Source organism: Pseudophryne corroboree, chromosome 3, assembly GCF_028390025.1.
Source record: "Pseudophryne corroboree isolate aPseCor3 chromosome 3, aPseCor3.hap2, whole genome shotgun sequence".
In the NCBI taxonomy this organism is placed as follows: domain Eukaryota; kingdom Metazoa; phylum Chordata; class Amphibia; order Anura; family Myobatrachidae; genus Pseudophryne; species Pseudophryne corroboree.
The window spans coordinates 473,135,920-473,163,572 of record NC_086446.1 but is presented as its reverse complement, the minus strand read 5'-3'; the positions used below and the strand labels follow the sequence as shown (position 1 = coordinate 473,163,572).

Here is a 27,653-nt window from a genome sequence, read left to right as displayed (position 1 = left end):
TGCCATTAATGATTTGTCCATATGGCTGTGTGTAAACTGACAGCCAATTATATCCTACCCGGCCTAAACAGACGGGAAATCACAGCCTCGACACATTTTACAGCTGTGGTCAAGTTTGATTTTCCAAAAATAGATACTGAATTTGCTGGGCTAGCAATTGTGTATATATAAAAGTACTTGGGTTGAATGCAACACTTATCCTTCATTGGCTCTGCATCTGGAGGTAAGCATGTGTCCCAGGTCCCAGACTGTCACTGAAACAACCAGCTCTTTAAGGATGTACACCTGGATTATAGAAATGCTGCTGGAGACCAATTTTATAACAGTGCAATTAGTCCTGGAATTATTATATACTCGTTTTTGGGAATTTTATGTTTTTTTCAATTACATCAGAATTAGATAATAGAAAACCTGGAACTGTGTTTAATAATTACTGGTTATTTGGGGTTGATGCCAAAGATGGTGCAGATGGGTAAAATATGGTATGTCTCATAATGCAATAATTCCTTGTTTTGCTCAACGCAAGCAATCAAAAAGATATTTCTTAGACTAATGAGTAAAAATCTGGCTACTACTATGAATACATCTGTATTCAAGGGTGTCAACTTTTTAAAATTAATGGAGGTGTTTTCTCTACGTCCAATATATGGGGTAAATTTACTAAAGCTTCTAAAACAGAGAATTAGTGCTGTTGCTCATAGCAACCAACCTGATGCTGTCTATCATTTTCTAAAAAGCAATAGAGAAATGATAGACAGCATCTGATTGGTTGCTGTGGGCACCATCACCAATTCTCTGTTTTAGAAGCGTTAATAAATTTACCCCTACAACTGCAAAATGATGGCTTGGACAGCACAAATATTGGGGGGTGCTCAAGAACCCACAGTGCTTGCTTCTATGTCTGTATGAAGCTATTTACTGTTGTGCTCCAAGTCTACTACCTGTAAGTGTGTGTATGACTTTTGTTGTTGTAATCTTGGGACTTTAAAACATAAAATAATTCTAAATCTTTCTTGAGCATTTTCACACAAAAAAAAAAAGAAAGAATTTGAAGGATTAAAGGATTTTCAGGCCAATTTAACTACAAAAAAATTGTCTGTGGCAGCTGAGCAAAGCCCAGCAATTCTGTCAGACAGTGATAAGCAGAGATTTAATGCATTGACTGCCAGTTGGGGTCCCTATTACGCATGCGTGTCTCACCATTATCATGTCACACACATACACATGTCTTGGTCATTCAGTTGCAGTTCTATTCAAATATAAATACATGTAAAATTAATTTAAAAATGTAGAATAAAACAATTATTTTTAAAAAATTTGCATAAAAAAAAAAAGGTTTTATCTTAACAATAAAGCATTTTTCCTCTGTATGATAAATGGCAATAGTGTAGGAGGACAGCTGGCTATCCTTAAATATGCAAAAAGTAGCTTCTCCTTACAGTACTTTGCATGGGGAAGCTGTAGCAGGAGAGCGCCAGCGATGGCTACCACCAGAGATATGTTATCATCTGCTGCAGGCCTGATAATAGGAAAAAAACCTCTAATCTGATTTGTTGCTTTTGGTTAAAATACAAGTACACAATACATTAAATAAGCCCCTTTTGTCTTTCATTTTCTTTCTACTTTCTTCTCTGCATTCATGCAGTGATCACTTTTACTATTAAATTATTTAATTATCAATATAGTAATAGCATAGAATAAAGATCCGGCTGCAGGGCCTCTGCACCTAAAATAAGCCCCCAACAGGATAAAAAAGTTCTTTCTGAATTTTAAGATCCTAGTCTGGATATTTTTGCTAAACTCTACTGTCATAAAGTAATTATATTCATTTATTGTAAGACGATCTATGTGATTAAATATTTAGTCCCCCTGGAAAATTAAAGTGGGAATCTGTACTCATGTATATTGTTTCTTTTCAGCTTCTTTTTCTTGGCTTTTCCCCTGCCTTCATTTTTACACCTTGAAGGAGAACAAGAGGTGAGTGACTAGACTAGAGTAAAATCATTTTATTATGAAATTGTACTGTATAATAATAAGACATAAAGCTGGGTACACACTAGGGACAACATTTGAAATAAATTTGGCAATAACGACAATTCATTACAACAAATCGCTTAGAATGTACGCACTATATTGCTAGCGATGTGTGCTCCCGCAGGTCAATATCGACATCCTCTATCTTCTGGACATGCAGCTCAATGTCGCTAACGACTCGGAGCAAATCGTACAGTCTGTACGCTATCACGAATGATATGTTAAATTAGGCTGAAAACCAACAATTTGGTACTGGCGAACAATTCGCGTATATCGTTTGGTCGTTTGTAAAATTGCTCAGTGTATACGCACAATGGGGGTCATTCTGACCTGATCGCATGCTGCAGTTTATCGCAGCGGTGCGATCGGGTCAGAACTGCGCATGCCAGACAGTCTCTGCCTGATTGACAGGCAGAGGCGTGGGGGAAGTGGAATGGTGGCATTTGGCTGCTGTTTCGTGGCATGGCTGGACGAATGGGGGGAGGGCCGCAGCGGCTGCGTGACGTCACATGCAGCCGCTGCAGGCCGGGTAGTGATGAGTAGCTCCCGGCCAGCACGCTAAAGCTGTGCTGATCGGTAGCTACTCTTGAAGTGCAAAAGCATTGCCGCTATGCGATGCCTTTGAACTTCTGGGGGATGGGGGGGGGGGGCGGCACTGACATGCGGGGCAGGATAGCCCTGTGCTGGGCGTCCCCCCGTATGTCAGTGTGAATGATCGTAGCTGTGCTAAATTTAGCACAGCTACGATCATCTCGGAATGACTCCCAATATCATTTGTCTGGGAATTCCAGGGAGTTCAAGGGTAATCGTGAGTGACATTGTATCGTTTGCATGTCATCTAGTGTGTACCCAGCTTAAGACAGCAATGTTCATCGCAAGTCATTAAAGGGGGTCTCTGTCTTTTATATTTTGCAAATGTTTTTATACTTGAAACATTTTCTTGTAGTTTCCCTTTCATTTTGTGTTAGCATATTTAGAAATATCAAACTAATAACTGCAGACAGAGCTTCTTAGTGTATTCTGAGAATCTCAGAGCAGAAGCTCCCAGCCTCAGGCCTGGTTTTGACTGCTAATGGGCATGTGAAGTATAGAATAGTGAATTCAAAAATATCGATATTACACTCAAGATAAAAACATTTATCCATAGTTTTGCATATACCGATTCCATATCGATTCAAAATATCAATATGGGACTTTGTTCGGGGCCATCCTAATAATTCTCATTAGATTAGATTGACAGGGTTAGTTTCAGGAGCATTGACAGATAGTTCCACTGAAGATAGGTGTCCCTTAATGTCACTTACTAACAGCCATTTTTCTTTGTTCACAGGAAATCAGCAATCATGAGTAGTGACGCTGAGATGGCCATTTTTGGGGAGGCAGCCCAATTCCTCCGAAAATCAGAGAAAGAGAGGATTGAGGCACAAAATCGCCCCTTTGATGCTAAAACATCTTATTTTGTGATTGACCCAAAGGAGATGTATGTGAAAGGAATTATCACAGCTAGAGAGGGGGGCAAAGTAACGGTAAAGAAGGAAGACAACACCGTAAGTTTACGTTTGGAGTGAATGGCTTTCTTGGAAGGATCATGCAGTATTTACTGAGCATTGACATCTTATCATACATCTCTGTTATTTCCAGACTGTAACAGTGAAGGAAGATGAAGTTTTCCCCATGAACCCACCCAAGTACGATAAAATTGAAGACATGGCGATGATGACCCACTTGAACGAACCAGGTGTCCTGTATAACCTCAAAGAGCGTTATGCAGCCTGGATGATCTACGTAAGTTCATATGCACTTTAAATGTTAATTAGGAGAAAAAAAAATCAGTGTTGAAGGAGTACTATGCAGTTTGTGTCTAAACTCCAATTACTGTAATCTTATAAGGGGGACTCATCAAGGAGGCAAATGGTGGGAAGTGTGCCAAACTGATGTGAGGAAGTGTGCAAAACTAACAGTAATTGCAGATTTCAATGTCTCCCTCTCTCTCTCTCTCTCTCTCTCCCTATATATATATATATATATGCGAAAGCCCTCGCTCACTCACTTACTCACTGACTCATCACTAATTCTCTTACTTCCCAATATGTTGGGAAGCTGAGATGTAACATAGGTATTCTTCAGGTGGAAAATTGGAAAACTACGTAATTAGAATTTTAATAAACCTCCCCTAAGGGGATGAGAAGGGGGTTGACATAATGACATCATTACTGATGCATGGCTTGCGTTGCGTGAACAATAACGCCCAGACGGACAATTAGATCAAAATTTGGATTTCACCTCCAGTGTGTAGAATGTAATAAACTACAAAAATGCTCCTGTAACTTTTTACCATATCTGCTACTGGTGCTCCTCAGGTAATGCCAAGAACCATGGATTAATATTTACTTACATTAAGATGACTCAATTCACATCTCCATAGATTTACCAGATTATTAACACTCAGATGTATGGCTGTGAAAATCAGAAACTCCCATGCGAAGAACGGGTAGAACAACTAGTACTGTATATATATATATATATCAGGTCTATCACACTCTTCCTAATTTTACAAGTTACCTTAAAGTTGTTACAGTATGTAACCTTTAATCATCTTCATTGCAACTATGTTAGTTCACACATGCTTGCATGCTTTTATAAATTGAAATGTTTCTAATACCCTAAATATTTCAGTTTAATGCAGAATTCCTAATGAATAATGAAATTATTATTTATTGTCTTTAGATGATGAAATCACTACTTTCCAATTGTAACAGCAATACTTCCTCTACTGTTATTATGATACCTTTCTTCTTGCCTTATGTTTGTATTATTGGATCAAAATGGTGCATAGCTCTCTAAATTATGCATGATTTGTATCTCACAGACCTACTCTGGCCTCTTTTGTGCCACAGTCAACCCCTATAAGTGGCTGCCTGTGTACAATCCTGAGGTGGTTAATGGGTACAGAGGGAAGAAGCGTCAGGAGGCCCCACCACACATCTTCTCTATCTCTGATAACGCCTATCAGTTCATGTTAACCGGTAAATTTTCCAAATGTTGATAACTTAAGGAAATCAGGATATATGTATTATTCCATGCACAATTAGCGTCAGAACACTTGGCGACAATGATTGACAAGATACAAAAAAGTAATGGAGCATAATTGAAGCTATTGTTATCCTAAAGTGACATAGGCCTAATTGTAATAAAAGTCTATGTGGTGTCTCCTTATTGTTTTATTCTACTAGTAAATATTTACTATGGTGAGCATTGGGCTGAGAACTTCATTGTTGTAGTCTATTGTCTAATATGAAATATACTATTTTTTATAATTTATTTTAGATCGGGATAACCAGTCTATATTGATCACGTGAGTAAAATAACCATTTTGACAAAAGCTTATAAATATTTTAGGAGTTTAAGAAGTGTCATATGCTGTAATATCCACCTTGGAGGCAATAGTTATTGTTAGATATGTTGATAACACATATTGGTGTGTGGGTGCGGATATCTCGAGACCATACAAATAGACCCCAGTTATGGTGAAATTATTCAAGTGCTTCACTAGTGGATTGATCTTGTCCAATCTGGCTACCTGTATATATGTGGACAAAGTGGAGACTGATCCTTTCATCTGGCTCACATATTCAGGTAGCAAATTAAATAGCCCCTTCTCAATCCATATTCAGATTGCTATTATGCCCATATTTATATAATAATAATAATTTTAATTATATAGCGCTCTTTCTCCAATTGGACGCAAGATGCTTAACAGATAGGAGGAACATAATACAGTATATAATACAGAAACAATGAACACAAGAAGGTTTAGCTTTGCATGAAGTACAGACTCCATGGAGAGACTAAAAAGGCTGTTGGTGGGGTATTGATGAGATAATTTGTGTAGGGTAGCAGGATTATGTCAAGGTCTATACCAAAACTGCGGAATATATAGTATGATCTGAATATGAAATGTGATTACTGGATAGGGCACAGCTTAGGGAGCCAATGGTTGTACTGTATGCCTACAGGCTAAATTAAAATGCAAGCCTAGCAGGAAGCAAATAAAATCCAGTTACATGAATAGGTCAGAGTGTACAGGAACAAAGAAATTCTTCAAAATGAACTCTGGAATACAAGACTAATGCATTCAATGTTCCCCAGGGGAGAGTCGGGTGCTGGGAAGACTGTGAACACGAAACGTGTCATCCAGTACTTTGCTACAATCGCAGCTATTGGTGATAAGAAGAAAGAGGCAACTCCTGGAAAGATTCAGGTGAATGTTAAAACTATTTAATGCACCCTGATTAAGCCAATTGATACAGTCATGTGAACAATACTAACATAATTTAAAGTATACTTTTTGTTTGGGATAGAGTTAGTTAATATTAATACAACAATAAAGTATAATTTACCCACTCTCACCAAATTCTCAGATCTGGTGGGTCTTCTGATGCTAAGATCTGAGCAGAAGATCCTCCTGTCTGTGTGGATTTTTCTTAACCTGCTGCTATGTTGTCAAGATCCTTGATAATGCTGTGACAGTTTCCAAAAAGCTTGCCCCTAGACAACAGATGATGTCCTGCTGAATCTCTTTTACCATTCTCAGTTGCATAGAATGCCAGTGTCATCAGGCTGCCAGTGGACTAAAATCAACATTTTTTTCAAACTTTTGACCTAATGTTGATTCACCATATAAGTGTGTGCGGTATATGTCTTATTTAACCATCACATATTTTATAAAATATTTGCTGTTGTGGAACGTTATGCTTGAATACTTGAATTAAATATAAAGGTACCTTAATTAATTAGGTCTTTTCAACAAGGGTATGCCTAAACCTTTTGCTATCGATGTGGCAATTTACATAGCTGAACTTGAACACAAATGTACGTTGATACTAGGATAAGTGTAGTTTATATTAAAAGAGACAACATTTGTACATTAAAATAAAATGAAGTATAAAATGGAAAAGAAGGATATGTAAATAATTGCAAAACTGTCATAACTCATGAGTTGTATTTTCACCCCATTAGGGCACTTTAGAGGATCAAATTATCCAAGCCAACCCTTTGCTGGAGGCCTTTGGCAACGCCAAGACTGTCAGGAATGACAATTCTTCACGTTTTGTAAGTTGGGCTAAATCTGTGGATTGCCACAGACAATTGAGTATTGCAGAACATGTTAGCAACATTGATACAGTGTTACCTACAGTATATGAATCTACCAGTTTTTTTTTTACCACAGTTCTTATTACTGATTTATTGTGGCCTTCTCTTGGGGGTGGGGGCAGTTGTACAGAGCACATCAATATTGGGAGCATGTTGTCATCACCTAAACCAGGAATCCAACATTAACACATCTTATATGACTTTTAGGGGAAATTCATCAGAATCCATTTTGGCACAACAGGAAAACTTTCCTCTGCTGATATTGAAACATGTAAGTTAAGAGTGATTAAGCTAAATGTTGAACCATAACAAGAAGCTCTGAATTCCAATCATGAGCCCTTTTCTTGATTGTTTTAGATCTTCTGGAAAAATCCAGAGTAACATTCCAGCTGTCAGCAGAAAGGAGCTACCACATCTTCTATCAGATTATGTCCAACAAGAGGCCAGAGCTTATTGGTAACTCATCATTCAAAGATTCCCCCCCACCCCCCCATAAAAAATAAAATGCTTCAACCCTTTGAAGAATTAAAAAGCTGTAACTGTTATACCCATAATGTGCATAATCACACTTTGGTTAGCATTTCTGCTACACAGCGCTTGGGTTTTGGGTTCTGTTATAACCCAGGATCAATTCTTCATAGACACAGTATTGTATGTTTTACCCATTTCTTTGTGAATTTACTGACACTGTCCAAATACTGTACATACTGGTAGGTTAGGTGGCTTCTGACTAAATTAGTACTGTTTTGAGTGTTTTCATATGGCAGGGAAATTAGATTGAAAGCCACACCAGGATAGGGATACATCTATCTGATTATACAGTAAGGTGGAATTTGTTGGTACTATAAAAATAAGGAATTAGAATATCCATGGGTAGGCTGGCAATTGTGGCACTGGGACATTGCTGTACCATAAAAATGTCTATGATCCCCCCTGCAGACAATTTGATGGTTCGCATAACACCTAGCTGAGAGCTCTTAGTACTCTGGTTTTGAATGGTCTGAACTACCCACTGATATAAATAAGTAATCTATCATTAACAGTTTATTAACAGTTACTTATATAGCACTACTGTAATCCATTGCACTTTACAATCGGGAACAAACAGTAATAAAAGAAGACTGGGTAATAATAACATACAAACATAGAGGTAAGGGGCCCTGCTTACAAGCTTAAAATCTTTAGGGAAATAGGCATTGATACACAAGGATACCTGTTCAGACAGCATTGCTCTGCAGGAGGGACAAGTAACCATATGGTTCTGCATTGTAATTCCACCAAAGGTCTATGGTCTACATAGTAAACTAAATAGTTATTTTAGGGGTTGCACTATTGGCATTTCTATAATGAGTGCAATGTGTGTGCTGCACATGGGCCCCTGGGTCCAGGGGGGCCCACACCACTTACCTGGCAGCCGTGCCTGCACAGTAGTGAAATTAGTCCCTGGGACATGACGGGCACCATGTTTCTGGAGACCTAAGCATTCGCAGTAGACTCTGGAGCCTAGTGCACAGTGGAGTGGGCACACTCGGAGTCTGTACACGGGCCCACTCCTCTGCTAAAACACCCCTGGGTTGCCCTACTGTCATTAGAGAATTGGAGGTCTGTATTGTATAGCAGTCACTAGTATGTACTATGCATAGTGTTTGAGAGAACAATCTCCATGTTGAATGTCATTCACTATATTGTATAAAGGTCACTATAATAAATGTGCATTAAATAAGTGGGGCAGCATGATTTCTTCATTATAGCACTTTTATATAGAATAAAACATTGTCATATATTTCATTTGTGTGTAAAATCATGCCCACATTAGACGAACAGCACCTACTGGGATATGATATCTCCTTTGTTCACACATGTTATTACAAGGGCATTCACTGTTTACTTGTGCTTGTCCCAGGCCTAAAGTAGCCCTCTCATGAAAGTTTTTATGGAATAGACCATTGTCAGTAGGAATCTTTATAAACTCTTACAAATGTAAATTATAATACAATCTGTTTGCTATATCAAATTTTCCCATTTCATTTTTCCTCTAGACATGCTTCTGATTACAACTAATCCATACGACTTTCCTTTTGTGAGCCAAGGAGAGATTACTGTGGCCAGCATAGATGACCAAGAGGAACTGATGGCTACAGATGTATGTTCAGTAATCCATAATACATATTTTCACATACACACATTTTTAAAGGTGGTTATGGAACTATAGTACTATGTTACTCTGTTTGTGATTACAGAGTGCCATTGACATCCTGGGTTTCAATGCAGATGAGAAGGTCGGTATCTACAAAATGACAGGTGCAGTAATGCACTACGGTAACATGAGGTTCAAGCAGAAGCAAAGAGAGGAGCAGGCTGAGCCTGACGGCACAGAAGGTGAGTACGGGTTCCTGTGGCATACTGTTAAGGTTCCCATTGTTGCACATATTTGAGGAGATTGAACATGCTATAGCCAGTTACAGTATTATTCTATCTCTTTATTATAAACCCACATAGTGAGATGCATTGGAAGAACATTTTCTGAAAAGATTTTCTCATCTTATATAATTATTTCCTGTTTCCAGCAATGTTTTTCATACTTTTATAGGGTGGGATGCATCATGTATCGCATATTCTACGCAATACATCCTGGCCCTTATTGCACAAATAATTTGCATAATAATATTGCATAAATAATTATACAAAGAACAACTCTTCTGATACGAGCTGTCCCTTGTGAAGAGAGGACTGCCAGGTTTATGACCCAGGAGTCCTAATGCACATGCAATAGATAGCATTGCCTACTGGGCACACGGGGCCAGATGTTATGATATCTGAGTTTGGTGGCCATGCTGGATGCCGGCCGAACTCTGAATTATTTTTAAAGGGCAATCACTTACAACGCAAAACCATGCCTTGTAAGTGATTGCCCCTTTAAAAAAAACATCTGAGTTCGGCCGGCATCCCACACGGCTGCTGAACTCAAGTGGGTTTACATCCCGACCATGGTCTGGAAAGTTTTGCTTTCTGGAGCTTGACAAATACTAGCACTTCTCAGCACCATAGGATTCTATGTGCACTGCAGTGCCGGAGGCCCGCAGCAGGTATCTTCTATATCCACTGCCGGACACTTTAATGCATATGGGGATAATGGCAATGCTCTCAAAGGTCATAATGAGTTCTACAAAGGAAATTAAGGAATCCATTTGCAGACTAATGCTGATCATAACACAGCCTAGAAAATAATTTTTCATTTGTCTATAAAAAATTATGTCAAAATATAATTCTAAATAACAAAAAAGGCTACTGGTATTTTCAAACCTTTCACAAATTAGGAAATATACCGCAATAGAGTTGCTGTAAATAACTGAATATTATTTGTGTGTTATTTATTAGCATAATGTGCTCTTTTGTATGTATTTTTAACATGTTATGAAAAAAAACATTATCATGTAAGGTTTGTGATTTATGTAAAGCAGCATTAGATGGAATGATTGCTGCACAATGTTAACCTCGTAGACTATAGTCACACAAATGCCGAGGTCCGGCTCCGGATTGCAGATAATGACTAACCTACTTTCATTTAATTGATGTAATAGATGCTTTATTTATAAATCCTTTCACTTGTTTCACAGTGGCTGACAAAATCGCCTATCTGATGGGTCTCAACTCAGCTGATCTTCTGAAGGCTTTGTGTTACCCTAGAGTCAAAGTCGGAAATGAGTATGTGACCAAAGGTCAAACTGTCCAGCAGGTAATTATAATTTAGTAATATGTTTTGTTTTAATGTAAACCTAATGTAATTTATGCTGTAACATGATGATGACATTGTTATCTCTTCTGCAAAGGTTTATAACAATGTTGGTGCCTTGGGCAAATCCGTGTATGAGAAAATGTTCTTGTGGATGGTCATCCGTATCAACCAGCAGCTGGATACTAAGCAGCCAAGACAGCACTTCATTGGTGTCTTGGATATTGCCGGCTTTGAGATCTTTGATGTAAGTAACATAACTTGTAGTGTGAAATATATTTGAGTTATGAGATGTGCATATGCTACATTTATGTAACATTGATTGAGTAAATTGCCTTCTTGTGACAGTATAACAGCTTGGAACAACTTTGTATCAACTTCACCAATGAGAAACTGCAACAGTTCTTCAACCATCACATGTTTGTGCTTGAGCAAGAGGAGTATAAGAAGGAAGGAATTGATTGGGAGTTCATTGACTTCGGCATGGACCTGGCTGCCTGCATTGAGCTTATTGAGAAGGTATACATTATGGCACTGACGCAAAGTTTGGTCCAATGTACGTTAATTAAATTAGACACAAATGTGGACATATGCAAAGCGGTAACTATCTTAATATGGGTGCTGATCGATAGTAGTAGCATATGTGTCTGTTTGTACCTGCAATGCATATATCACATACATTTATGGCCCAATTACATCCGTGGTTTAACCAGATGCATTCTATGTTAGTCATCAATAAAAATGCTAAAATCTGGCTAATAAATAAAACTCTGTAAAATGCACAGCTGAGCAATATCAGCTGAGTATATATATACATACATACAATTAGAAGCGGTTCTCTATTGCTGACATCCATCATCGTCATGACTCGCTAATAGCAACTACCTCTGACTATCTGCAAATAATACAAATTTTTCTGGCACATACTGTATGCATCTTTGTCCTAGTCTGCATCATCACATTTGCACTAGTACACCCTTACTGTACTCAGTTTTCATTAGAAGGCCACGAACCATTGCACCTACCCAGGTGCAAGTAAACATACAGTAGGTGGCAGTTACACAAATCTGCATGTGCGCATATTCATGCACTTACTTTTCAGGGTATGCACATATTCTTTGCAAACTGGTGTATTTCTCATCATGGATCGGCCCCTATATATTTTAAATATCTGCTTACAGTTTCAACACATTTTTCATATGGCAGCAATGTGAGTTTAGATCCTCCTGTTAGGTTTGGTTTTGCCAGTGCCACGATTGTTTCAGTATATAGGATTATCTCTTATCTTGCATAGCATCATATTATTACAAAATGAGTTGCAGCATGTGATACAGAAGATAATTTTTGTGGTTGAGCAAAACAAACCACACGTGTAGTTTGCAAGGTTTTGTGGCATCGGACTGGATGCACCAACATGCATTTTGCAGTCAAACCTTTGAAAATGCATTTTTCTGAGGTTTGTCCACTTATTATTTATGGACCAAGCTCCAGAATGAAATACAGATCTATAGATGGTGTTACCCAATAGAAGCCTATGGGCTTATTTCACATTTACCTCTGAGAGGGATCCGATAAGATTCATCCCAGCACCCCCTGCAGTGCGTGCATCATATGACGCATGCACAGACGGAATCCCAGGTCTTAAACCCGGATGTCCAGTGTTTGCAAAGGACAGCTTTTATTAGGAGAGCTGTCCTTTGCTGAAATCTCCATGCATATGGTGATAATAAATATTGATATGTATGCGATGAGTGGCATGCATACAGTATTTCCATGTGGTATGTTTCCAGTTCTGATTCAGTCCACATAATTAAATTTGCAGATTATATTGCTATTATCGGTCTAATAAAGAATAATGGGGCAGATGTATTAACCTGGAGAAGGTATAAGGAAGTGATAAACAAGTGACAAATGCAAGGTGATAATTCACCAGCCAGTCAGCTCTTGACTGTCAATTTGCATATTGAAGCTGATTGGCTGTTGCGTTTGTCACCTTGCACAAATCACTGGTTTATCACTTCCTTATGCCTTCTCCAGGTTAATACATCTGCCCCAATTAATCTGAATATAGATCTGAAGTTTTTTTGTTGGAAATATGGAGCTATAAAAAAAATGAAAAGAATTAGAGTTGATTTTAGGAAAACAAACAAGTAGATATATTGCCGGTTAATTCTAAATAGAATGTGGAGGTGGTGGAGTCTTACATTTTTAGACATTAATATTACAAAATATTTGTCCTGGAGTCAGTGCACACCAAATATAAAGGGGCATGACTTTGTGGGGAAGGGGTGTGACCACAGAATAGTACCAATTCACATTACACTGTACAGTAGTGTCTGTTATTCACATTATACCACTCAGTAGTCCCCTTACATACATTACGCCAGACAGTAGAGTCCCATATACACATAATACAACAGAAGTGTACTCCAGACAGGCTTTAAAATCCCCTGCACTCTGAATTGGGCTAGCTGTTCCCCTGGAAGTTCTGCAGCCCCCACTGCCCACACTGGAGTAACTGCCCCCATAGAAGTAATTGGTTTATGCCTACCTACAGAATTATTCAGGAGGTATATGAAAAAGGCTTTTTAATAAAGTGAAAGTATAATGGGAGACTTGTATCACCTGAACCATGTAGTGTTATCTATATTGCCCTCAAATAAGCGTTATAGATCAATATTATGTCGAACTAGTCAATTAAGAGCAGTGACGGTTCCAGAGGATTGAGAGGAAGTTTTTTACTGACAACAATATGTTAAATCTTACAAATTACACTTGTCAAGGCTTGTAGTTGATGATGTTCTTATGCTTTTTATGGATTCTGCTAATTGCACATGTACAGTACATTTTTCATTGACTGTTCATATATGTGAATTGTTGATAAGAATAAAGTTTGGATTGGATTGGGATGCGTTATTGCATTCCGCCCATTGGGGGTAATTCAGAGTTGATCGTAGATGTGCTAAATGTAACACATCTACAATCATTTACTCTGACATGCGGGGGGATGCCCAGCACAGGGCTAGACCACCCTGCATGTCAGGCCCTACTCCCCCCGCACAGGTACAAAAGCATCTTACGGCAGTGATGCTTTTGTACCTGGTACATAGCTCCCTACCTGCGCAACTACTGCGCGCTGGCAGGGAGCTACCAGCCACGTTCCGGGTTGCAGCGGCTGCTTGTGACGTCACGCAGCCGCTGCGGCCCGCCCCTCCGACGGTCCAGACATGCCTCCAATGTCCAGACCACGCCCCGCCAACTGCGTTCTAATGTCGTTGGGACGGCCCCACCTCCCCGCGACCGCCTCAGCCTGTCAATCAGGCAGAGGCGATTGCACCAGTGAGATGCTTTCACATCTCACTGGCTGCACATGCGCAGTGTGCCCGTGCGCACTGCGCATAGTTATGCAGACTGTGATCGCTGCCGCTGCAGCAATGCAGTCTGAATTACCCCCATTGTTTCCTGACATTAATAGTTATAACTACTGTACTACAAAAATGACTTATGTTGAATGAGTAAAGTTAACATTCTAGATTTACATCAAGTATGTATTTTTTTATATGCTTAGGAACTGACTATACTGTATATGCAATGACATAAATCTGGCAAAATACACAATTGTAAAATAAATGAAAACATATGGTGATGCATTTATGGACATTATTACAAAATATTCACCCCATAACTAAGAATATTAAGAATTGATAACTGCTTTTCTGTGATCAGCCAATGGGCATCTTCTCCATCCTTGAAGAGGAGTGCATGTTCCCCAAGGCAACAGACACTTCATTCAAGAACAAGCTGTATGACCAACATCTTGGCAAGTCCAACAACTTTCAGAAGCCTAAACCTGGTAAAGGTAAAGCTGAGGCCCACTTCTCTCTGGTCCACTATGCTGGGACAGTGGATTACAACATCAGTGGTTGGCTTGAAAAGAATAAGGACCCACTGAATGAAACCGTTATTGGGCTCTACCAGAAGTCTTCAGTGAAGCTTTTGTCTTTCCTCTATTCTTCGTACTCTGGTACAGATGCAGGTATTATATTCAGTCATTTTTCTCCTGGAGTACCATAAAAAAAAATCTTCATTGTACACTAAGCTCTAGTCATGACAACCACACAAGTGCGTAGCTACTATAGTTGCAGGGAGCGTATGTGCTATGGGGCCCAGAGCTGAGAGGGTTCTGCCATCCCTGTCAAAGTTACATGTGTTATATACACTTTTCCCCATTGGGTGTTATACTACAATATATCTAGTTATGCCCCTGGATCTGCTCATTGTAATCTGGTATAAAATTAACTGAAAAGTTTTATAATGTTACATGATATGAACTGTGGCACTGTAATGTGGCACAATATTATTATTATTATTATTATTATTTATTAACAGTTTCTTATATAGCGCAGCATATTCTGTTGCGCTTTACAATTAGAACAACAGTAATAGAACAAAACTGGGCAAAAACAGACAGACAGACAGACATAGTGGTAGGAAGGCCCTTCTCGCAAGCTTACAATCTATAGGGAAATAGGCATTGATACACAAGGATTGATGCTACCTATTGCATAATAATCCACCAGATTGCTAGGTTCTTAATGGGTTGTATGACATAATCACCCAGCAATGTTGGAAGACAATGTGAGGTTATGTGTACTGAACAGAGAGGATGTGATTAGAAAGAGAAGCCTTGAAGGTTATGTGGGAATAGGAAGTGGATGCACTATAGTGTGGCATAATATAAATTGCAGGAACTGTAATGTGATATAATATGAACTTCGGACACTGTATGTCATAATGTGAATTGGGGATACTGAGTTGCATAAGGTATACTGGCATCCCTACAATGTGACATAATGTGAACTAGGGCTCAACCATGGTTAATACAATTAACTAAACTTCTGCATAGAGGTGTCTCTCTAGAAGCTTTGGGACAAGGGCCCCTTTAAACTTTGCTATGGGGCCCACAAAGTTCTGGCTACACCCCTGCAACCACACATAAATCGCCATTGCTAAACTTGCCATATAATAAATGCTAAATTTATTTTTTTCTTTGGTAGAAGCCGGAGGCAAGAAGGGTGGAAAGAAGAAGGGTTCCTCCTTCCAGACTGTGTCTGCTCTTTTTAGGGTAAATATAGTTGTCTTTCATGCCAAAATATACATATGTTATTGTCTTATCTGGTATGTACTGATACTTATAATTATATATGTACAGGAAAATCTGAACAAGCTAATGAGCAACTTAAGAAGCACTCACCCCCACTTTGTACGTTGTCTTATCCCCAATGAAACAAAGACCCCAGGTAAGCAAATTAAACAGTTTTGAGTTCTAGTCATAATAAATTGTTCTCATTTAAATGGTGATTAATAAATGTGTATCTTAGGTACTATGGAGCATCACCTGGTCATGCACCAACTCCGGTGTAATGGTGTACTTGAAGGCATTAGGATTTGCAGGAAAGGATTTCCCAGCAGAATTCTTTATAGTGACTTCAAGCAACGGTATGGGTTACTTGCTCCAAGTCTCCAAAATAGTCCATTTTAGTTATTATAATTATGTCATACTTCTATACCTATCTATTCCAATTTTCAGCAGAATTGCTGCAAATTATTTAGTTCACTGCTTCATCTAGGGCTCTATTCAAATAATATACTTTAAATTACTCTGATAAACATAACCATGATCACTAACCTTTTATAAACTTTGTATATTGTATGTATGTATACTAGAAATATGTAAAAATAAAATGAAAATTCTTTACAATTTATATTGGGAATTAACAAATTATTTGCATTATGTTAGGCTTAAAAACATATTTGCTCTTTGTGTTTGAATTCTTTTCAGATACAAGATTCTAAATGCAAGTGCCATCCCAGAAGGCCAGTTTATTGACAGCAAGAAGGCTTCTGAGAAGCTTCTTGGATCTATCGATGTTGACCATACACAGTACAAGTTTGGACATACCAAGGTACACAAAATTTAAAGATCACTAGGACACCACATTTTATGTTTTACTTTACCTACGCCAGCCATTGAAGTTGTTACCATTAGGTAAAGACATTGTTTTATTGTTAAGGTGTTCTTCAAAGCTGGTCTGTTGGGTACCCTTGAAGAGATGCGAGATGACAAGCTGGCACAGTTGATTACTCGTACTCAGGCTATGTGCAGAGGATATCTCATGAGAGTTGAGTTTCAGAAGATGATGCAGAGGAGGTACTTTTACATTTTAAAAAGGTTGTGACATATTAAGGTAGTTTGTTGGAAAAGGGACAAATCTATATATGTTTTGATTTTAGGGAGTCTGTCTTCTGCATTCAATACAATGTTCGTTCATTCATGAATGTTAAACATTGGCCATGGATGAAACTGTACTTCAAGATCAAGCCTCTTCTGAAGAGTGCTGAGTCTGAAAAAGAGATGGCCAACATGAAGGAAGAGTTTGAAAAGACAAAGGAGGCTCTGGCCAAGTCAGAAGCAAAGAGAAAGCAGCTGGAAGAAAAGATGGTCTCAGTTTTGCAGGAGAAGAATGATCTGCAACTCCAAGTCACATCTGTAAGTGTAGTCCTCATATACATACTATAGTTTAGGAAACATGAGAAATAAATATGGGTGAATTAAGACCATTTATCTTATATATTAAATGTATTTCACAGGAATCTGAGAACCTGTCAGATGCAGAGGAAAGATGTGAAGGTCTCATTAAAGCCAAGATTCAGCTGGAAGCTAAAATAAAGGAGATTAATGAGAGACTTGAAGATGAAGAAGAGTCAAATGCTGAGCTAACAGCCAAGAAGAGGAAGCTGGAGGACGAGTGTTCTGAGCTGAAAAAAGACATTGATGATCTTGAGCTGACTTTGGCCAAAGTAGAAAAGGAAAAACATGCCACAGAAAACAAGGTATTCTACTGATACACTACACAAGATATAATTTGTTGATATGCCATATTCAGTTAACCTTAATAAACTAATTATATCAGTTAGGTAAGCTGTACTAATTTTATTATGTTTTTATCAGGCCCCATCAGCTTTGTGCTGATACAAATTTGTCAAATGTATCTTTGTGTGCCATAAGAAAATACTACTCAATAATGTTTAATACACATATTATATAGGTTAAAAATCTTACGGAAGAGATGGCAGTGCTAGATGAAAACATTGCCAAACTGACCAAAGAGAAGAAAGCTTTACAAGAATCCCATCAGCAAACCTTGGATGATCTGCAAGCTGAAGAAGATAAAGTCAACACCCTAACCAAAGCAAAGACTAAACTGGAGCAGCAAGTGGATGATGTGAGTGGAATGAGGACATGTAATACAAAATAACTTTAGTTGTACTGTAGTTTAGGAATGAGAATCACCCACCAAATACATATATTGTTACAGCTTGAGGGCTCTTTGGAGCAAGAGAAGAAACTTCGTATGGACATGGAGAGAGCCAAAAGAAAACTGGAGGGTGATTTGAAGTTGGCACAGGAGTCGACAATGGATTTAGAAAATGACAGGCAGCAGTTGGATGAAAAAGTTAAAAAGTGAGTTATCTTGACTGACTGTGGATGGCCGTTGAAGAACTATTACTTATCAAACTTCTGTTTTTATTTAAACAGGAAGGATTTTGAAATAAACCAGCTACAGAGTAAAATTGAAGATGAGCAGGCATTAGCTGCTCAGTTACAGAAGAAAATTAAGGAGCTCCAGGTACAATTTACAGTCTTGCAAATGACAAACTACATTTGTAATATGCTAAAGTACTGTTTTGTATTTTAAAATTTGTTTGTGTTTCAATCTGAACATTAAAGGCCCGCATTGAGGAACTGGAGGAAGAAATCGAGGCAGAACGTGCAGCTCGTGCTAAGGCAGAAAAGCAACGTTCCGATCTTTCCCGGGAGCTTGAAGAGATCAGTGAGCGCCTGGAAGAAGCAGGTGGAGCAACATCGGCTCAGATTGAGATGAACAAAAAGCGTGAGACAGACTTCCAGAAAATGCGGCGTGACCTGGAAGAGGCCACCTTACAACATGAAGCTACAGCTGCTGCTCTGCGAAAGAAGCACGCTGATAGTACGGCTGAGTTTGGAGAACAAATTGATAACCTTCAACGAGTCAAACAGAAGCTAGAAAAAGAAAAGAGTGAACTTAAGATGGAGGTGGATGATCTTGCCAGTAATTTGGAATCTGTCTCTAAATCCAAAGTAAGTACATTTGAAATTTTTTGTGATTTTTCTGTATGAATCACAATAGAATATAAATAATGCTACCTTATTTAACATGTCTTCCTACCAGGACTATGGTCTTTTGAGGCCATCTGTTGGAGGACAGCAAATATAACACAAGTAATTACAGATATGTCATCATACATCATTGCTGCAATCGAGTGCACCTCTTAGTGCATCAGGTCCAGTGAGACTCTGCTGCTAGTGTTGGGCACCTTTTTGTTAAAATGCATCTTACACGCAACACAATGTGGCTAAGAGATGCCGGAGACTGTGTTGATTCATTTGATATGCGACACTTGTATCTGTTTGCGACTGAAGGTGGATACACACTAGTAGATATATCTGCACCTCAATGGAACTGCGGATATATCTATAGCCGAACCAGGCAATGTGTTTTGCATACACACTGCCCGATCCATCGTGACTGACATCACAAACTGGGTGGGAAATTACATGTGCCCGCCCAGTTGAGCCGTTAATCACCACTTTCGGCTGCAGGAAGTGTACGGGCAGCCAGCTGACCACCCATACACACAGAACGATGCACCAAAATGTCTGTGAACGATGGCGTTCACAGACATATTGTTGGTACACACTGGCCGACGGGCCCACGATATATCGGCTGTTGTGTTCCATATACAGACTCAGTCACACTCAATATACAAGTGTCACATATCAAATTGATCAGTACAGTCTCCCGGTGTGTCCTAATCACATTGTGACTAATGCATTTTCAGCAAAAAAGATGCCAGATGCTAGCAGAGTTGCACGGTATTTGGTGGTTCACTTGCGCCAGCCATCTCGTGTAGCATGGCGTATTGAGACTAGATGTATGAAGACACATCTGCAGCAATATAGTATTTTGAAGCTGACAATACACCGAGATTACTTTCTGTTATTTTATTAAATAGTAATTAAAGGAAGAAAGATGTTACCAGGACAAAAGAAATAACCACTTTATTTATTTAATAGGCGAACCTGGAAAAGATATGCAGGACTCTAGAGGACCAATATAGTGAGATAAAAACAAAAGAAGAAGAACATTTGAGAGTAATTAATGACATAAATACACATAAAGCACGTCTTCAAACAGAGAATGGTAATTATCTACTATGAAGATCACTCTTTAGTTTGTTTCATATTTGTGAACCCAAATTTACTGTTTGTGCTGCTTTCAATTTCTCCACAAAGGTGAATTCTCTCGTCTGCTGGAGGAGAAAGAGTCATTAATTTCTCAGCTCTCCAGAGGGAAGCAAGCTTTCACCCAACAAATTGAAGAGCTAAAGAGGCATCTTGAAGAAGAGACAAAGGTAAAAATATTTTCTTAAGCAATTCACTTTTTGCTAACTTTGAAGACATTTTAATAATTTTCTGTATGATACTTTTGAAGGCCAAGAATGCCCTGGCTCATGGCCTGCAATCCGCCCGTCATGACTGTGATCTACTCAGAGAGCAATATGAAGAGGAGCAAGAAGCCAAAGCAGAACTTCAGAGGGCACTGTCCAAGGCCAATGGTGAAGTTGCTCAGTGGAGAACAAAATATGAAACAGATGCCATCCAGCGCACAGAGGAACTGGAAGATGCTAAGTAGGTGTCACATTTAACACATTGCTTACTGAAGGATCAAAGAAAGTAATGCTGTAGTTACTGTACTTTTCATATTATTGAGCTCCTAAAGAAAAATGTTGATAGTAGTTTGAGATAATAATAATAATTTGGCAGTTTTTGTATGAAACATGCAGTTTTAAATGCAATAGTATATTTGATGAATATACAAATGTGACTATTTTAGTTAATACAGTAAGTATTGTATTTAAGAGAATATACCATAACACAATAGCTGTAAAACACATAAAATCATTAAGAATGAATTAAGTACAATCTTCAACAATGGACTACTTGTATAACAGGAAGAAGCTTGCTCAGCGTCTCCAAGAAGCTGAAGAGCAAATTGAGGCTGTTAACTCAAAGTGTGCCTCTCTAGAGAAGACCAAACAGAGACTTCAAAATGAAGTTGAGGATCTTATGGTTGATGTAGAGCGTTCAAACTCAGCCTGTGCTGCACTTGATAAGAAACAGAAGAACTTTGATAAGGTTTGTTTTAAACATATCTGTGATATTACCTGTATGCTTGAGAAGTGAAAATGACTTATAGGTCTTGAAAGTTTTTATAAAAATAAAATATTTAAGACAACTATTGGCCTATGGCACAAAGCTCATACTTGAACAGCAATTTATTTTATTATTTAACTGTTAAGGTTCTGGCTGAATGGAAACAGAAATATGAGGAAACCCAGGCTGAACTAGAAGCTTCTCTTAAGGAGTCAAGGGCTTTGAGCACTGAGGTTTTCAAGATGAAGAACTCATATGAAGAGGCATTAGACCAGTTAGAGACCCTGAAGAGAGAAAACAAGAATCTCCAATGTAAGTACAAATTTCTTTAATATCATTCTGAAAACTATCTAGGTGTGAAATAGTATTAACAATATATTTACCCTATACTTGCAGTTTCTGACTGATATGCCTCAGTATTTTCATATTGTATGAAATAATTTTGTTTTAAGCATTTTCAACTTGCCATCCCTTTAGTGGAGATTACAGACCTGACAGAACAGATATCAGAGTCGGGAAAAACCATTCACGAGTTGGAAAAGGCTAAGAAACAGGTTGAACAGGAGAAGTCTGACCTGCAATCAGCCCTTGAAGAAGCTGAGGCATCCCTGGAACATGAAGAGGCAAAGATTCTACGGGTACAACTTGAACTGACACAAGTCAAATCTGAAATTGAGAGAAAGGTGGCGGAAAAAGATGAAGAGATTGATCAAATTAAGAGAAATAGTCAGAGAGCCCTGGAATCAATGCAGAGTACTTTGGACGCTGAGATCAGAAGCAGGAATGATGCACTAAGACTGAAGAAGAAGATGGAGGGAGATCTTAATGAAATGGAGATCCAACTGAGCCATGCCAACCGCCAGGCTGCAGAGTCACAGAAACAACTCAGAAATGTACAGGGACTACTCAAGGTATATAATGTCAAGATGCGTAGAGACTATTTATTTTATTTTAGAAAATATTCCTGATTAGGGCATTCCTTTTTCCTAACTAGGATGTCCAACTGCATCTTGATGATGCTTTGCGAGGAAATGAAGATCTTAAGGAACAACTGGCCATGTCTGAAAGAAGAAACAATCTCATGACTGCAGAAATTGAAGAGATGAGGTCTGCACTTGAACAGACAGATCGTGCACGCAAAGTGGCTGAACAAGAGTTGCTTGATGTCACAGAGCGTGTTCAACTGCTCCATTCCCAGGTGAGCTTGAGAATTGTGCTTTCATGGATTTTGTTTGATATTTGTATTTATCCATAATTGTCGAACTATAACATGCCATTATTTGTCTATCAGAATACCAGCCTTATCAACACTAAGAAGAAGCTTGAAACTGATGTCTCTCAACTGCAAAATGAAGTAGAAGAGGCCATCCAAGAGTCTAGGAATGCAGAGGACAAAGCTAAGAAGGCCATTACAGATGTAAGACTTAATTTCAAAATATATAGCAATAAAAATATTAATTTTCTTTGCTATATAATATTTTTCTATTTCACAAGGCTGCCATGATGGCTGAAGAGCTGAAGAAGGAACAGGACACCAGCGCTCACCTTGAGAGAATGAAAAAGAACCTTGAGCAGTCAGTGAAGGACCTTCAACTTCGCCTTGATGAGGCTGAGCAGTTGGCATTAAAAGGTGGCAAAAAGCAACTTCAGAAACTGGAGGCTAGAGTGAGTCTGCAACCACTAAATAATTTTTGCTTATATCTATTTACCAATCATTTAGGGCAATTAAGATATTTATGGACAGGTAATGAATGAAGATCTACGTACACTATATACATTTGTCTCTGATATTCAAATGATATTGCAGGTACGTGAACTTGAAAATGAGCTTGATGCAGAACAAAAGAGAGGCTCTGATGCCATTAAAGGTGTGCGCAAGTATGAAAGAAGAGTTAAAGAGCTGACTTTCCAGGTGGGTTAAATTTCTATTTGGGTTTATTGTTAAATTGACTAAAAATGCACAGTATTCAATTATATGAGGCAATTATAAAAGTACACTACAGTATTTGCAGAAACCTTACTTTTATGAAAATATTCAGTATTTATGCTACATAGCATAGGCTGATCTGGAAAGGAGCCGAATATCTAACATATCCAATGGATAATATTAAAGAGAACTTGGTATTTCTTTGGGTTATCAAGAAGGTTGGTTTAAGATTGAATAGAAGTAAATATAAATAATTAACCTGTAAAATATTGATATTTGTGTACTGGGAAATGATGCAAAAGAGGGCTAATCTTTACAAATTAATACATGTAATTATTTTATTTCAGTGGGAAATTGTGTCTACTTGTATTTGGGAAAGGGGCAGACAAACAATGGGAGTGATATTTTTTTTTCCACTATAACATTACACAGTCTGAAGAGGACAGGAAGAATGTTATCAGGCTACAGGACTTAGTTGACAAATTGCAGCTAAAAGTCAAGGCTTACAAGAGACAAACAGAAGACATTGTAAGTAGAATTTATTTCATTCATACTGTCTTATATTATTTTAGAGGTTTTTTTGCATTTTCAGCTGCACAAATAACACAAACCACAAAAGAGGTCATATATAAATCTTATTCTTTACTTTTAGGAGGAACAAGCAAACGTGCATCTGTCCAGATTCAGGAAGACTCAGCATGAGCTAGAGGAGGCCGAGGAACGTGCTGACATTGCAGAATCTCAAGTCAACAAGTTAAGAGCCAAGAGCCGCGATATTGGCAAGGTGAGGTCTTCATTTGCATAATCTTTAAATAATAAGATGAATATTCAAGTCTATGAACATGGGGACATACTATACACTCAATTTACATATCAATTACCTGGGCATTTTTATTCCCTATTTGAACTCAAATCAACAGAAAATTACATGTACTTAAAACAGTAGTTTAGTTTCAACTATTCTAGCTTAATTAATATTAATAATATGATATAAAAACATAGTGATTTTTCTTTTCTAATCTCAAATGAGACCATTGTCTGGAATCCTGAAAATTCTAATGTGATCTATAACGTTTACTGGTATAAGTGCTTATAACATGTAATCAGGAGAAGATATGAAAGAAATATAATAAGCTACTGAAAGGTTGTGTCTTCTCATTGCATATTGGGGAATAATCTAATTTGAATATACTTTTTTATTTTCTCTAATATAATAAATAATATAAAATTATTGAAATATTGAAAAATATTTTCATGCGGTTGTTAACGATAGTAAATATTGTTTTGCTGAAATCTGTATTGATACTTTATTGCTACACCAACATTCTGAAAATAAATAAAATAAAGGCAGTACAGGTTAAGTATCCCTTATCCAAAACGCTTGGGACCAGAAGTATTTTGGATATCGGATTTTTTCATATTTTGGAATAATTACATACCATAATGAAATATCTAGGCGATGGGACCAAAGTCTAAGCACAGAATGCATTTATGTTTCATATACACCTTATACACACAGCCTGAAGGTCATTTTATCCAATATTTTTAATAACTTTGTGCACTAAACAAAGTGTGCTTACATACACACAATACATTTATGTTTCATATACACTTTATACACACAGCCTGAAGGTCATTTAATACAGTGCTTCTAATAATTTGTGTATTAAACAAAGTTTGTGTACATTGAGCTATCAGAAAACAAAGGTTTCACTATCTCGCTCTCACTCAAAAAATTCCGTATTTCTGAATATTCTGTATTTCTGAATATTTGGATAAGGGATACTTAACCTGTATAAAAAGAATAATGAACAATAATTAAAAATGTCCTTATGCAATAGATTCAGTTTGAAATGTATTTGCAAATTCAGAAACTTTCCAACTTTTTTCTATTTTAAAAAATCTGTTTTACTAAGTGTTAACAATGCAGAGTACAAAACAAAAAAAATTACAAGTTATATCAGACTTCCCATGACAAAAGAAGTAAAAAATGGGAATAATAAAATAGGATAACATGTAAACTTAATAATATAGGGTGAGATATCCACCTGGCAAATGTTTGGTCAGAAAATGTAAGAATTATGGTGCATCAGAACTTAAACAAGTAATTAAGGGGGTCATTCCAACCTGACTGCACGCTGCTGTTTTTCACAGTGCAGCGATCAGGTCACTACTGCGCATGCACCGCAATGCGCAGGCATGTAGTACGGGTACAAAGCGGATCGTTGCTGTGCGATGGGTTTTATGAAGAATCCATTTGCACAGCCGATCGCAAGGAGATTGGCAGGTAGAAGGCGTTTACTGGTGGCAACTGACCGTTTTCTGGGAGTGTTTGGAAAAACTCAGGCGTGTCCAAGCGTTTGCAGGGCGGGTGTCTGACGTCAATTCCAGGACTGGACAGACTGAAGTGATCGCAAGAGTTGAGTAAGTTCTGAGCTACTCATAAACTGCACAAACTATTTTAGTACCGCTTGGCTGCACATGCGATCGCACCCTTGCACAGCAAATATACACTCCCCAGTGGGCGGCGACTATGCGTTCGCATGGCTGCAAAAAGTAACTAGCGAGTGATCACCTCAGAATGACCCCCTCAGTCCACTGGTGCAAGAAAGGATTGGGGGAAGGTAGAAGGGGAAGGTGATTCCAACAGAACTTATCTAAATTATCAGACACTTACAGTGTAGTAGGTTTTAGATTACAAAAACAGAGACACAGAGGGAGGCAAAAGTAATGAGAGGGTATAAATCTAATTTGCTCCCAACTGTCAGTAAAGGTATAATGTGTCTCTGAGACCCCATTTATTACAGAACTTTTGTACTTCTTTCTCAATATCTTGCATGGCCAAAATATAACATTTGTAAAATCTTGACCTTGTGTAGGAATGGAGGAGCACATGTTATCCATATCCTCAGAATTGTCTTTTTAACAGCAGTTTATATAATCATCAATACTGGTTTAGGATTGATCTGGCTTTGTGCCGGGGTCTACTGCACAGGCCTTCGGGAACATGGTGCCCACATCTTGTTGCCGGAACATCTCTATTGTGCATGCGCAAATCATGGAATAATGGCCACATGCCCATTTTCCCTGAGATTTCTGCAGGTCTTCAGCCAGTGCCGGGCAGATGGAGGGGTATGTACAATTATATGGATGCAGGGTGTGTGGTGTTTGAGCTACCCTGGCCCCAGGGGTCCATGTGCACAGCACACCCTATACCCATATAGATACGCCAGTGCGATCAAAGCATTAAAGTATTCACAGGGCTAGTCCCAACTTGTACCCAACCAGAGCATTGGAATATTCACTGACCTAGTAGCAACCAGTGAGTAAGAACTATCACAACAAATACATTAACAAACTACAATAGAAACAACAAAATATTGTATATATGTGAAATGTTCTATAAGAAATTAAAAATTCATACTTTTTTTCATTGCAGAAAGCGGAAGAGTAAGAAGAACAAGCGACACTTTGCAGAAGAAGTTCATATAATATGGACTCTATGTAATTACATATTGTTATGTATTTATCATGTTTAGCTCTAGGTGCAAATAAAAAAACCTCATACAACTAAGAATTTGTTTATGTGATATATTATGTTTAGATACACATTTGTAGCACTGCATCAGAATTATATGGTAGGGTTTTATTGCCTATAAGGACAGAATGGAGCCATTCTTGTCAGTGCCCCCTGCAATTTTCACGTATTAGTCTACTTACAATATTCAGGCAATCACTTTAAATAATGTAATCAGGAGAATGTTTGCTGGGTGTTTCAGTAACCTTTCTCTTCTATTTTGCGAAATTCCAAATGACATTATATAACAGGAAAAGTGGTTTTCCCTCCGTAGTTACAATATTACAATATTTATGAAAGCACACAGTAATAGGACAAACAATATTTTCAACAAGTCAATATACATTAAATATTATAACGGAAGTGTTTATATTATAGATAAGTACTATTGCATTGAGATTTGCCACAAACTGAGTTTTGCAGGCAGAGCAATGTTCCCATAATAAGTCTCTTAGTTGCGCTTTTGCATTGCCATTCTGCGGAATACCATTCACACTGTATTTGTGTGTTCACATTTAGGGTAAATTAAAGCCTATGAACAGAGCTAGGACAATGGCAATCAAATTATTAATTTCTATAAACCGAAGGTGAAATGACATGGATACAGTAGCATTCCATGGAATTGGCAGCACCTAAGGCCAAATTCCACAATTTAACAGAACAGGTTTGAAACTTTTGCTTATCTATTGTTTATACTAAACCAAATGGGTCAATCATGTTTTTCACTCTTCTGCTGTGGGCTGCCATGTTAGAAGAGAGGTAAATAGAACAGACACAAATGAAAAGTGGTGATGTTGCTTATAGCAACCTATCAGATTATGTCTATTATCTTTTAGGATGAAAAAGAGAAATGATAGGTAGAATCTGATTAATTGCTATGGACAACATCACCACTTTTAATTTTTAGAAG

General features: G+C 38.0%; 1 protein-coding gene and 1 long non-coding RNA gene across 7 annotated transcripts in view; one reads left to right on the top strand and one right to left on the bottom strand.

The window, feature by feature from the left end:
* The window catches only part of LOC135056063 (uncharacterized), a 41,994-nt gene that overhangs the window by 7,181 nt on the left and 7,160 nt on the right, over nucleotides 1-27,653 (bottom strand). For 2 of the 6 annotated variants that reach the window (XR_010243880.1, XR_010243882.1), the window contains one exon: nucleotides 6,445-6,582. The exons of the other annotated variants lie outside the window; for them this stretch is intronic. This is a non-coding gene — a long non-coding RNA (uncharacterized LOC135056063). The remainder of the gene's footprint in view (nucleotides 1-6,444; nucleotides 6,583-27,653) is intronic. 6 annotated transcript variants of the gene reach the window in all.
* On the top strand, nucleotides 172-26,743 carry LOC135056059 (myosin-1B-like). The gene is made up of 40 exons (XM_063960783.1): nucleotides 172-223; nucleotides 1,920-1,977; nucleotides 3,365-3,581; nucleotides 3,676-3,819; nucleotides 4,904-5,060; nucleotides 5,362-5,389; nucleotides 6,184-6,295; nucleotides 7,054-7,146; nucleotides 7,396-7,459; nucleotides 7,546-7,644; nucleotides 9,228-9,331; nucleotides 9,429-9,567; nucleotides 10,806-10,924; nucleotides 11,019-11,168; nucleotides 11,270-11,440; nucleotides 14,648-14,957; nucleotides 15,979-16,046; nucleotides 16,134-16,221; nucleotides 16,303-16,420; nucleotides 16,764-16,887; nucleotides 16,996-17,132; nucleotides 17,216-17,471; nucleotides 17,573-17,815; nucleotides 18,031-18,207; nucleotides 18,301-18,446; nucleotides 18,522-18,612; nucleotides 18,714-19,103; nucleotides 20,100-20,226; nucleotides 20,319-20,437; nucleotides 20,518-20,714; nucleotides 21,038-21,221; nucleotides 21,386-21,551; nucleotides 21,717-22,150; nucleotides 22,234-22,437; nucleotides 22,531-22,656; nucleotides 22,734-22,904; nucleotides 23,047-23,151; nucleotides 23,599-23,694; nucleotides 23,819-23,950; nucleotides 26,606-26,743. The coding sequence occupies exons 1-40, from the start codon at nucleotides 187-189 to the stop codon at nucleotides 26,618-26,620; spliced, it is 5,916 nt and encodes a 1,971-aa protein (XP_063816853.1). The 5' UTR covers nucleotides 172-186; the 3' UTR covers nucleotides 26,621-26,743.